We start from the raw sequence: 13,683 nt of genomic DNA, 5'->3' as shown, positions 1-13,683 counted from the left end.
TGACTAATGCAGTTGGAATGATTTTCTTCCTTGGGCTTCACTTCTCTTTGAAAATTTCTCTCCTAATTATTTGAAGTCTAATGCCCTCTTCTAAAATAATTAGGTTTTGTACACTTCCAGACTGTTGCAACTGACAATACAAGGTGGGTAGATGTCTTGCTGTGTACTTAAGCAGTGTTGTGACTGCCTAGGTTTTTGCATGAGAAAATGCCAGCATACCACCATTAAGAAAAAAAAACTTCTGTAAGTATTAAAATGAGTTGCCTAGACTGATCTCTTTAATTCTAAAATAGAAGTAACTATCACCACAAAGTGGCTCTGAGCATGAAATACAATTATCAATGAAGTAAAGATGAGTTTTAACACCATCACGTGTCAGTAAAATCATCTTAAAGACATTGCATTTAAAAAAAAAACACAGTGTTTATCATCCTACTGTTTTCTGTTAGTCAAACTTTCCAACTAAACATATGTCCCTCTTTCGTTTTAAAAAAGAAATAAAAATGGGTTAGAGATAAGGCAGACAGATAATTAAACTTCAAACACTGCTGCTGCGAAAAGTCTTGCTGCTTTTTGTTTAGGCTTTGAAAATGCAGCAGCTTAATGCCGCTATTGTATGGAGGGAAAATATGCTAATGTGAAGCACATTTCCCATCAGAATCCCTTTCAGTCATGTCATAGTTGAGATATGAATGATGATAAAAGAGGAAAGAATGGAGAGGCCTGTATTATGAGAGCACTGCTGTTTTGTTGTTATGCATTGAGAAAAGGGATGAATAGAGATGAAGAGTTCAGTCACCCATGAAGACCCATGGCCTCTTGGCTGCTCAGGGATGAGTGGGTTCTCATGGACTCAGTCTGTGCTTCCTTCCCGGCCAGCTCTTCTGGAAATCTTCCCTTCTCAGGCATCCCATATCTGGGGCCGCCACACACCTCCCTGAAGTACAACAAGGCCATGTACAATTAACTCGTTAAGTTTATGAGGGAGCGAAGTCAAAAGAGGAGACTAGCCCTGCCTGCCAGCTTATTGGCCTTGGGCTTTCCTAACAAATGGAAAGGTTAGAAATATAAATAAAAAATTGTCCAGTAGCACCTTAGATACCAACTAAGTTTGTTCTCAGTATGAGCTTTCGTGTGCATGCACACTTCTTCAGATTTTTTTTATACATTTCTACTGCGTCAGACCAACACGGCTACCTACCTGAAATGGAAAGGTTGTATATCCAGATTTGATCACAAATTTTGGAGATTTGAGACTGCAGAAGTTGCTTCATGCATATCTGTGAACCCTTGTTCCCAAGCAGGCAAGCTTCTTTCTTCAGCAGTTTTTTAAAGAGGAGAGTCTCCGTGTCTATATCCACACAATTTCAGGCATGTCTTGCACATCTTCTCTGCCCACTTCTTCATAAATACATGTGTAATTTTCAAAGAGAAGTGAAGCCTAAGGAAGAAAATCATGTGTTCTTGGCACCATGCTCAGAACTGATGTGCTGACTGATGTGTTTGCCATCAATGTATTATTATTTTTCTAAGAGTTAGAGCTTCAGGCTGCAATCCTATTCACATTTACCTTGTGAGTAAGCCCCACTAAAAACAATAGAATTTACTTCTGCGCGGACAAGCATAGAATTTCAGTGCCAGTTACCATAGCATGAAGAATTTTGTGATGTGTGAACTTTGAGTACAAGAGAAAAATTAGTCCATTTGAGGAAGTCCTTTGATGGACTTTCTTGCCTACCTGAACATGTCCCACCTCTGATGCACGGATGGAAAAATAATAGTCACAAATCATGAATTTTATGTGGCAGGGGATACAAATCTGTGATGATTTTGCCATTGGTTTTAGTGGGAGGTCAACTGCATTTAAGATACAAAAGCAGGTAATATTTATGCAGATTTCTGCCCCGCCCCCCCCATTTTCTCGGACTCATGTTGAGTTTCCCAAGGAAAGCATTGACAACCCATGTCTATAGTAGACAAAAATGTTAGAAATAAATACTGTAGGCAATAATCCTACTCTGGCAAGGCAATTTACTAGACAGCCAATCTGGTGATGCAGAATCAAGGCTGCTACTCTTGTCCTCAACTCACCCTACAGTGCTTTTGTGTTCAAGTTCATTGTGTATATAAAATCCCCTACTGTTTTGAGATTTGGCAATGCATAGTCCCAGACTAAACATGCAAATTTCTTAGCTTCTGTCACTTCAAGTAGTCCAATATGAAAGTAGACTTAACAAAAAAAATATCACCTGGAGTTTCAAAGAGCATGCTCTACTTGAGTGTATGATACAGTGTTGATGTGAGTGAAAGAGAACTATTAGACTTCAGCTGTCATTATTGATTGCTCCTGATTTGCATTCTCTAGGGCATTGTGAAGGGGAGAAAGAAGAGTTATTTTTTATGCATACACAGGGGTCCAATCAAGACACGACTTGAGCCTGGGTTTCTTATGCACGAGGTATGAGGGAATGGCAGCTTAGAAGAGGTTGTGGAGAGCGTGGTGATAAGTTGGGAGCTCTGTAATCCAGTATTTTAGTAAGAGAATTCGTGAAGAATATTTGAAGGTGGGAAAGTACAGTGCACATTCAGATGCGATAGATGGCTTGTGACACTTTATCATGATAACCAAAGCGTATCCACTTCTTTAAAAGTGGTACACGAATTGGGATTTCTGAGTACTTAATTCCACAAGGTCAGGACTTCAATTTGCTGTGAGTTAAAAAGAAAAAAGGTTGCAATGTAGAAAAAAGCAATCCCTACAGGATCTCTGTGAATGCAGTAAATTGTAAGCTGTTATCAATTATGCAAACTGGTATGTGATCTAACGAAATGAGACTTGATTAGAAGGATGCACACTCCACTTCGGAAAGAGAAGCAGAGGGAGCAGATCCATGGTGAAATCCACAATGAGCACAGCGGAAGAAAACGTTTGCCAATATATTTACAGTATTAAAATGTGAACTGTACTTGTGTACAGATAGCAGTCTAACAGACGTCTGGATTAAATTCAATGCTGGTGACCCACTTTCTATCCAGCGGTGGCATCCGCTAATGCTTACACCAGTTTTCACATCCTAGTGCAGCCCTTTACACCCCCTGAAAGTATTTATGGACGGCAGAGGAACCACACAGGTCAGCATAGAAGCTGGAATCGGTGCCTCTGGATCAGTAGTTGTGCAGTGGGCAGGACAGCATAGCTGGATTTCATCCATCTGTTTCTTTTAAGGTCCTGGATATGCAATATACCTGGATTCAAATATGAAGGCCTTGTTTGGATGTTATGCTAAAATATGGTTTATATTAATGAACCGGAGTGTACCTTGGGTTCACGTGCTCCCTTTTACACCTGCAGTGAAGCCACAAGAAGAATGGAAGATTTTTTAAAATTACTTTTGGGTTATATGCAGTTTAACTTTATGCCTGAACCCAGAAATGCTGTGGGTTAACAATGGTTTATGAAACAGGCATGTTTCAATAAATCGTAGTCTAAATTAGCCATGATGTAACTGACTGCTTGGAAGAGAGGTAGAGTCCTATCTCACTTGCAGAGAAGTGTGAATAAGGAAACAACAGTGGAGAGAAATAGTTGCTTCTCTTCTTGCCCAGAGCTCTCTGCCACTGAGCAGTATCCCCACACTCCTCAAAGTCCTTTTTGTTTGCCAGAGTGCTTGGAGGGAGAAGTGGGAGGCTTTAAAAGCATTATTTAAAATTATTTAATCCTGTGGGAAGAATGGTTATCTGTAGGTGCGCATGTGCGCGCGCGCGCGCGCACACACACACACACACACACAATATTACTAAATGCAGCCTTAGAAACAATACGAAAGTATGAAATCAACAAGGCTTTGAAGTTGTTTGCAGCTTCACCCATGCATTGAGGGACAATGTGGTGTTGTGCTTAATGAGTTGGGCTAGGACTGTGAAAGCTCCAGTTCAAGATTCTGCTCAGCTGTGACCCTCACTGGGAGATTGGGGGCCAGTCTATAGTGCTCTCTTGTCTAACCCTCAAAATGGTTGTGGTAATAAAACTATAGTTTGAAATAATAGAGTTCATCTATGGAGTTTGCTACCACAAGAAGTGGGACTACCTACTTGGATGGCTTTAAGAGGAGAAGGCCACATTCCAGTAGAATAGGCTATCAAGAGCTACCAGCCATGATGGCAGTGTTGTACTTCGTCTGTCAGTTGCTGGGAATCATAAGTGGATAGAGTGCTGTTATGCTTACTTCCTGCTTAGGGGCTTCCCATAGGCATCTGGCTGACCACTGTGAGGATGCTGGACTAGATGGGCCACTGTTTTCATGCAGCAGACTCTTCCTATGATAAGATCGGGGTGGAAGAATCATGAATGGCATCCTGAACTCCTTGGAAGAAGGGATGGCTAAAAAAACAAACAAACCCCACAATGGGACCATGAAATGGTTGTAGCTGGAAAAGAATGCACTTGCTACTTCTTCTGTCTCACAATACAAGAGCTTCTCTCTCTCTCCCTAATGTTGGATCAGGGCTTGTTGAAGTTATGGGAAAGGGAGGAGTCATGTCTCTTAGTCTTCAGACGTAATTGTGCACAGACTCTTTGGGGCTGGACTCATCTGGCTACAATGGAGAATAAATTCTGGTGCATGAAGCCCTTTGAAGTGTGTGTGTGTGAGAGAGAGAGAGAGAGAGAGAGAGAGAGGAAGAATAATTGGTTACTATCAGGTGACAGATAATCCGTACCATTTTCTGTTCCCTTTATCTTTTAGCCAAAAGTTACATTTCCTATGCGAGTGAGTCAATATTCTGGGCCAGTCACAATTTCCCTTCTAATCCACACACGTTAATTTAGACTATCCCGCCCCCCATTTTTTGTTTTTAATGTTGAAGCAGCAAGGTGTAGGGAGCAATCCTCACAGTCGATTGTGTCATATAAAATTTCAGATGCTGGTACTGACAATGTAAAATATTGAGGCCGAGAGCATGAGTGCTGATAATCTAATATACATTTAAGTTGTGCTCGTTAATGTAGATCTGCTTCTGCAAATTTGAAAGACATCTGTTCTAATGTCTTGACTTGCTAGTCCAAGTAGGGTGGTGGCCAGAGAAGAAAATTTGTTTTTTGTTAATGACAAAATTCACAAACTTAGCTGGGTTGTATCTATGTTATTCTTTAATAGCCTCCTGTAATGCACACTGATCATTTTGAAAATGCTTTGAATTTTGAAGGATGTAAAATTGTGCTCCCTTTTGTCACTGATTCTCTCCCAAGCCTTGTCATATTATTGTTTCCAAATTTCTCCTGAATTGTGTCACACTTGCTTCCAATTTGGTGTTCCTGGTTTCTGTGGTTTGGATATGGTTCACTGATGGTATTGTTTCTTGCATTTTAAGGGGTTGAAGAGTTATCTTTAAGGATACATATCTTTGCACTGGTTTCTGTGAGTGCCCATCCCATCTACCATGGGCTAGTGCAGATGTGGGGAACCTTTGGCCTTCTAGATGTTGCTGAACTACAACTCCTATCATCCTTGGGTGTTGGCTATGATTGCTAGGACTGATGGGAGTTGTAGTTCAGCAACATCCGAAGGGCCAAAGGTTCCCCAATGCTGGGTTAGTGTTTGAAGGAGGGAGAATGTAGGAATCTTCTTTAACAGTGTGGTGTGGGGAGAAGTATAGCTGCAGATATAGTGGTGCATCACACAAGGTTGAGAGCCAGTGTGGTGTAGTGGTTAAGAGTGGTAGACTCGTAATCTGGTGAACCGGGTTTGTGTCTCCGCTCCTCCACATGCAGCTGCTGGGTGACCTTGGGCTAGTCACACTTCTCTGAACTCTCAGCCCCACTCACCTCACAGAGTGTTTGTTGTGGGGGAGGAAGGGAAAGGAAAAGGTTAGCCGCTTTGAGACTCCTTAGGGTAGTGATAAAGCAGGATATCAAATCCAAACGCTGCTGCTGCTGCTGCTGCTGCTGCTGCTGCTGCTGCTTCTTCTTCTTCTTCTTCTTCTTCTTCTTCTTCTTCTTCTTGGTGTTGTATGACTGAAAGAGAGCTGTTGCATCTCACACTAGATGTTCATGTCTTGGTAGTCTCCATATGATGCTAGAAAATGTCTTTTTAAAAATGGAGTTGGGTTTTAGCAGTAAATATCTAGCTATATCTTAGGGGTTTCTCATAGGGAAGACCATAGGGTGAAGCCATAGCACACTGTTCAGATAATGCAATGCTTTGCCATGTATGCAGTTTCCAAGGCTCCTGGACACACACATTTGGTGAACTCTGGAAATGGAAAAGCGATGTTAGGGTTCACAGAAGTAAGGCTCCAGTCATGTGTATTGAAAGGGAAAAAGAACCCATGGGATTAGGTAACCTCAAGCATGTTGAATGCTTCACACACACACCCCATCCACACCCTGGAAGACAGGGGGAGATAAGTGGACACGACAGGTGAGAAGTCTCAGGAGCCATTGTAGTTGTGATGAAGTAGGAAAGGGTATCCAATTGTTCTCCTTGCTGAATTAGCTGCTCCTTTATTCTGTCTCTTGCACTGAATTTAGCAGGTTGTTATTTACCTGGGATTTTTGACTTTGTTTTTGATAGCTTTGTAGTCTAGTTTACTGCTCTCTGAGGACAGATCTGAGTGTTGAAGAAAAAGTTCATGGGACTGTCAGCTCAGATTGCAGGGGGTGAGTGGGAAGAAAAAATGTCTGAATGCTGTTGGTCACTGCAGGCAACCCCTGCACATGGAAATCTAGCATGATAGAAGCTCCCCAACTCTCCTTCGATGCTAGGAGTTTATGACTCCGAAGAATACCTTCTAACACACTCCATGAAATAAAACATTTCATCTAGTTTTTCATCATCTGTATTAAACTTGATGTGCAAATGTAACATCTGCCTCAGATCTTAATCTTCAGATCCCCTGTGCACAGTACTAAACAAACAAAATAACTGGCAAAGAAAATGTTTGACTTGCAAAAATCTTCAAGCCAAGGTCTATTGCATGGGCTCAGCAAATGCTGTGCTATGCTCCATCATCTCCTGATAAAAATTTGCCTATGATTGGATGAGGACATCCTGTCATCTTTTTTAAGCTTCTATTTCAATAAGGGCGCTCCTTCGTAAATAGAAGGAATCTAACTTTGGAACTTGGAAAGTTGAGATCTTATGGAGCTCTAGTATTCGTCTCACCTGTGCATCTCCTCTCTTCACTGGTCATAATAGCTTAACTGCCCCAGAGATGTGAGAACCTCCTCACTACCATATAAGCACATGGTACATAGTTATTTGATGGGCATAAATATGCATTTATTTTCTAAACTGCGTTCAAACCATGCATCCTTCAAGTCAAAACCTAAAACTACAAAGGAAACAGGCATGTGCTTTGTAAGAACTGGGGGCATGTGGAATTAATAAAAATTCCAAGCATAATAAATAGGCGATCATCATGGGAAAGGGAGTCTTGTTGTCATGTGATGCCATGGGCTCTCCTTAGAGATGGCGTATGGTGAGGGGTGAGTGTCATCGCTGAGTCATGCAACAGGAGGGGGCTCTGCTCACTCCCTCAGATGCAGCCCCTCTTCTGATGTCACTAATCTATTCTGCACCACAGAATTGATTAACATTCATAGGGAGAACAGGAAAGTAGAGACCATGTGAAAAAAGGGAGGCTAGCTGGGTTTATCCCCCCCTTCACGCTCCCATTGCAAACACACAGAGAGTGGGGAGACAATCGAGCACAGACCTGCTATTTTATAACCGGGGTCTCTGACGTATGGCTGAGTCTTTCCTGGCAGAGATCTTTATGGACCAGTAGGCAGATCGAAACTAAAGCTGACACGACTTTGTGCATTTTGGAAAGGAGCGTAATCTACTGTAGTGAGGAACAGAGCCACTCAATCACTGCGGCGGTAAATAGGAGACAGAAGGGAAGGAAGAAAGAAGGAAGAGGGACTCTTTGCTGGGGGCGGGGAGCGAGAGCATTTTTGGTGGATGGTATAAAGCCAGCCATGGAAACTGCAGCGGAGGAAAATACAGAACAAAGCCAAGAGAAAAAAGGTACCCAGAGGACCGAACAATAGACTGTTTAAATCTTTTTAAGAACCTTAAGTGAAAAGATTTAGGCTATGTTTGTCACTCTCTTTAGAGCGGTGCTTAAATTATCATTATGGCATCTTCTAGCTTCCAGTGGTTTTTATGCTGTATAGCTTGACAGCAGATTAATGGAACAGCCATCTCTCCCAACATCTCTAAGTTGGTGTTTTCAGCCATCTCGAATCCCATGAAAAAACCCAGACTGCATTTTTTGCAGTTTAGAGAAAAATTGTGTGTGTGTGTGTGTGTGTGTACATACATACATACATGCCTTATTCATACATTTTGAGTCTGATGGTAGGGGTTTGGGTGATCCAGTATTACTGTAATAGGAAGCTTTCTGCCAGTGTAGACAGAATGGCTTGTTTTCTTTTTTTTTTCTTGTACAGTACTTATGTGTTGCATGTCTATAATATTTGAGGGAAGAGAATGAAGCAGTAATATTATGCAAATAATTAAAGTGCACAATAGTGTTTGGGGGCAAATGTTCCAATTGAGAGACTTACAGACCAGAAAATGGCAGTGTGGCAAGAGAAATCAAATCTGAATGTTGCTGGTGGTGGTTATTCTTAAAGATCAATGAAACAAAGTTAACAGCCTGCATTATTTCATTCGATTGCACTTCTCTGTAGCAGACTAGTGTAGTTATTTAGAAACTTTGCAGCCATTTACACTTGTATAAAACCACTGACTTGAAAGGGAATGAGCACACACTAAAGGATTGGTTCCAGTATTTTATCCTGTTTGAGAAATTCTAAAACTTACAGGACCTGTTATATATATTGTTACTAGTGGTTTCTTTGTATTTCATCCTAAATTGCTAATGAATACTTCTAAATTAATGGTTTAGAGTGTCCGGAAAAGAATCTGTTAGTTAAATGTACAGTGATGCGATACATATTCCGCAAATTTTAATTGTGTTGCTCAGTGAAACATCTAAAACATGCAATATTATAAGAGCTTCAATTTCAGTAAAGTAAAATTTGGTGAACAGTTCAGCCATTGTATAAAATAATATCCTGAATATTCTACCTGAAACATTACAATGCTAAGGAATCAAAACATATCAAAACACTAGCATGCCCATGATGGGGACAAACACCCCAGAAGGTTGTTTTTGTTGTTGTTTCAATGGATAAAGTTGTTTTTAAAAGGTGCTTCTTATAAAATGAGCCCTCCAAAGTGTGTACAGATCCTTTTTCAATATTGCTTCATAAGCAGTTGCATTTTGAATTTCAAAAAATACAATTAGCACTCTTTGTTAAGTGAACGGAAGAGAAAATTGTGTACCTCCAGGCCAAGAAGTGAATTGTACTTGAATGAATGTCTTTGAAATCAGGGAAACTTTAGGAATGGCGTGTAAGGTGTATATTCATTATTTCCTTCACCACACCACCCTTGCAAAGAAAGTAAATTGGTGGCATCTAAAGAACTGCTTAGCTTTTGCACCAGTTCGATGGGATGGATATTATCTATCTATCTACCTATGATATCTATACTATATCTATATATCTCAGTGCCATATCGCAAACCCCTATTGAAAGTTTTCTGTATTCCAGAAGCAGTTTGCTCTGCAACTTGGGATGGGTGTTGTGTTGCTGTTTAAGAAACACAAGTGCGACGTCCCCTTAGGCTCATAGTCTTTTTGATCATGGCCCATGTCTAAAGCATTTCAGGACTAGTGTCATGTATGTGCCTTTAAACATCACCTAAGCTTGCGGAATCGTTCTACCTTTAAGATGACACTTCTGATTTTGCTATTGTATCCTGTCTTTAGTTAGTTTGCTAGATTGCATGGACTTATTTGGAAGTATACCATTTTTCCTTGACCGTCTGTAAAGGGTGCGGCTTATAAAGTCTTTAAAAGAAAGTAATCACCCAGTTATGACGTTCCCCTTTGTAGAATGGGTTAGGTTTACAAAGATAAATAAAATATGAATAGCTCCCCTCACCTAAAACTCAGACCAGACTCTGATTGTTTATGCTTTGGGTATTATTACTATTTTAAAAAATTATTTACATTTCTAAATGGCTATTTCGGAGACATTCCTAACTGAAATTAAGAGGATGTGAGCATTTTACTAGGCTTTGAAATCCTGTCAGGTTTTTTTTTCTCTTTCATTTTTTAGAATAGAATTTAGATATGCATAATTTCTTTGGATGGTGTTTTAGATTTTGTTTGTAGTATTTAACACCCAAGGACCTTTATGGATATTACTGTGGGTTGTTTTTCCAGTCCCCTTGGCAGTATTATTTACAAGACACATAAGAATTTTGTACTGCTTTCAGGTGTATGACACACCATGGGAACTTAATATGGAGAAAAAATTCAATACATAAACCCTTTCACACCGTTAAAACCTGTATCAGAATCCCTAGATTTTTTTTTAAGTAATGCAAATGTTTTCTAAATAACATGACTTTTAAAAATGTAATTACGTCCATTTAAAAGAAAACCTGTCTTAAATTGTAGCATATTTTTTCATTGGTCATCTCTATGAAGCAATTGTTGGTGTGTTATCGAAATGTCAGATATTGAACAAGGAAATATCCGCACACTTGTCATTGTTAAAATATATCGTTTTGATTATTTTAAACATCCCCTTGTATGCAAATAAAGATTCAAATGTTGAGGTGATTGAAATAATTGTTGGTACATTTTGAGTGAAATCTTCTTCTGTCCACACCCATAAGAATTCTGCAATTGATTTTCAAAAAAAAAAAAAAGTGCAGTGGATCTATCATCCTTTTTGTAATATTCTAGAAACGCACAGCAGTGTTTCTACAAAAAATAATAATGCTTTTCTTGAATTGTTGAACAGCAGTAACCTACTGTCATAGAAAGGAATCCGTAGCTGTAAAGATTAGCACAGGGAGTGAATAAGTTGGATACCAGAGCAAGTTACTTACACTTTGGTCCCATTGAAATCAACATGAAATTATAGTTACGACCAACTTGGGTGTCATTGAAATCAATGGGACTTGGGTGCCATTAACATGATGGTTATATGCCCATGGTGGAATTAACTCCAGCTACTTCTGCTCACTAGCAGTCACAGGTAGGATACTGTTCATGCCCAATCTGAAGTGGCACAATAGTGCATCTAATTTTTCATTCTAATGTACTGTAAAATGTTTTTAAATACTTGAGTCCTTGGCGTTTAGTTTTTGGTGAATGTGTAATTAAAATACGTTTCGAACTAAGTATGTCTTATACTATAAATCTCTAGAACTGTACGAAAAAAGATTAGCCAAAAAAAAATACACAGTGTGATTTGCAGTATCCTTAAGGCTTCTCTGGAGAGGAGCCATTGTGGCATTTGCTGTTCTTTTAATTGGTGAAACTGTGTGACACTCTTGTTAATATGCTGCTTTATTCCGATTATCAAATATCAAAGGAATAGGCTATGAACATTGTCCATGGAAATGTTGAGCAGATATTTTACAGGCTGCAAGACAGATTGAGTGCATTTAAAGCTGAAGGTTTATAAATTATTGTAAATGACAGGGTTTATCTTGCAGGCATTAAATTAAATCAAAAAGTGAGGATGGGGATAGGCGGATTTACTGAGATGGAATAAATGGGTAAAATGAATGCCATTTTATATCAGCAGAGAAGGAGGAAATACACCCAGATACATATTAACACAGACAAGATGTTTGTATTAATTTGGGGCGGGGATACTATCCCAATAAGTAAAGCACGGGAGAAACACGTCATACAAGATTTATTGCAGATGTCCAGAGCAAACTGGCTATAAGGTTATGGTAGATTTAAAAAGCAAATTCCAAAAGAATTGCTATATTTGAGTAATGTAGGAAATGATGCTTGTTTTTTACAGCAAGCAAGAAAAACCTGAACACACAAAATGCACTCTTTAGGCTGCAGTGCTATAATAACTTCCTTGGGAGTACACACCATTGAACTCAGTGGTACTTACTTCTGAGAAGACATGCATATTAGAAGGACTTGCATTTGACTATTGACCTTCCTGTGAGAAATTGCTGAGAGATTTCAAGTGGAAGGTGTGTTGCCATTAAAAATACGGAAAATCTGAAATGGTGGTGAAAAAAAGAAATAAAATCAGAGTTTTCTGGAATCTAAATTGTAGGCTTACATAGTACAGGCACTTTTAAGTGTGTATGTTTGAGATCAGTTTCAATGTTGCAGAATCTTTGAATTAACTCCAGCTACTTCTGCTCACTAGCAGTCACAGGTAGGATACTGTTCATGCCCAAGCATACTGTTGGCTTCCTATGTGTTTTACATTTTACTGTAGGTCACTGGCACCATATAAAGTTACTTGTATTTTAAGGTTTATTAAGCTTTCAATACTTAGGATTTGTGGCATATTGCGTGACAGCACAGAAGCCAGATATGTCAGAAGCGATGGTTTAGATCGGGGGTAGAAATTGTAAATTTACCTGATCCTTATAGTGTTTAATAAACTTGGTGAATGCTTATCTTTGGAGAATGGGATTAGTTACATAATTTGTACAAGTATGGCAAAATAAATAAATCAAAACCAATTCTTCCAGGTTTAGCAATTATTCACAGGCATGTGAGCGCTGATGAACACAGCTCCCATGCCCTGCAAAGGCTATGCCACTTCATTTTAGTTTTATGAACAGCTCCGTGTGTGCAAATTGATGGATACCTGGATCTGCCCTCTCCAATAAAATGAACATCTCCCCAGTCATATTCAGGTTCACACAGAATTCTTGATTTGAGGGATGCTATAACTTCAACTTATGGTCAGGGGTCCCTTTACCTTTAAGGGACGTGGGTGGCACTGTGGGTTAATCCACAGAGCCTAGGACTTGCCTATCAGAAGGTCGGCAGTTCGAATCCCTGTGATGGGGTGAGTTCCCATTGCTCGGTCCCTGCTCCTGCCAACCTAGCAGTTTGAAAGCACGTCAAAGTGCAAGTAGATAAATAGGTACTGCTCTGGCGGGAAGGTAAACGGCGTTTCCGTGCACTGCTCTGGTTTGCCAGAAGCGTCTTAGTCATGCTGGCCACATGACCCGGAAGCTGTACGCCGGCTCCCTCGGCCAGTAAAGCTAGATGAGCGCCGCAACCCCGGAGTCGGCCACGACTGGACCTAATGGTCAGGGGTCCCTTTACCTTTACCTTTATAACTTCAACTTATCATGTATTGTTTCTCTGCAACTGTCAGAGTGGCCTATGATTGATAGGCTGCACCTAGTTGCAATGATGTAGGTAGGCACAGAGCCATGGAATGACAAAAATGGTGACAGTAAAAATGGCACCATCATGGTCTAACAAGGCTGATAGGTAGAAATGGGTGTTCATGCACAGATCACACTTCTAGAGGTGACTGAACAAAGAAACGGGCCAAACGTTAGAGAGTGCAGTCGTGGTCTGCACATGCTTCTATGTTCGAAGGTCACTTCTGCCAAACAGATGGCTGGTGCTTGTCTGCTTTGACAGTGCAAAGCACCTGTTTGGGAGGACAGGAGAAGGATTCATACCCCTTCCATCACATGCGATTGGTGCTGTCAGCCATCTGTTCAGCCATGCTGGGGCATCACCTGGTGATAAGAGTTGAGCTTCCCCAAAGCATCGCTGCTTTTCTGCATGCATGGATTGCATCCG

The 13,683-nt window shown here is 40.2% G+C and overlaps 1 protein-coding gene across 9 annotated transcripts in view; it reads left to right on the top strand.

Annotated features, from left to right (window-relative positions):
- The window catches only part of GPM6B (glycoprotein M6B), a 104,737-nt gene that overhangs the window by 58,612 nt on the left and 32,442 nt on the right, over positions 1-13,683 (top strand). For 3 of the 9 annotated variants that reach the window (XM_083612182.1, XM_083612179.1, XM_083612180.1), the window contains exon 1: positions 7,829-8,030. The exons of 4 other annotated variants lie outside the window; for them this stretch is intronic. In XM_083612182.1, coding sequence (XP_083468308.1) covers positions 7,982-8,030 — 49 coding nt within the window. In that variant the 5' untranslated portion in view covers positions 7,829-7,981. Of the gene's footprint in view, positions 1-7,577; positions 8,031-13,683 lie in introns of those variants that run through there. 2 more of the 9 variants (XM_083612177.1, XM_083612184.1) reach the window with 2 other exon arrangements.

This window comes from Podarcis filfolensis (assembly GCF_964270895.1).
Source record: "Podarcis filfolensis genome assembly, chromosome: 4".
Taxonomy (NCBI): domain Eukaryota; kingdom Metazoa; phylum Chordata; class Lepidosauria; order Squamata; family Lacertidae; genus Podarcis; species Podarcis filfolensis.
This window is presented reverse-complemented; position numbering and strand designations above follow the sequence as displayed.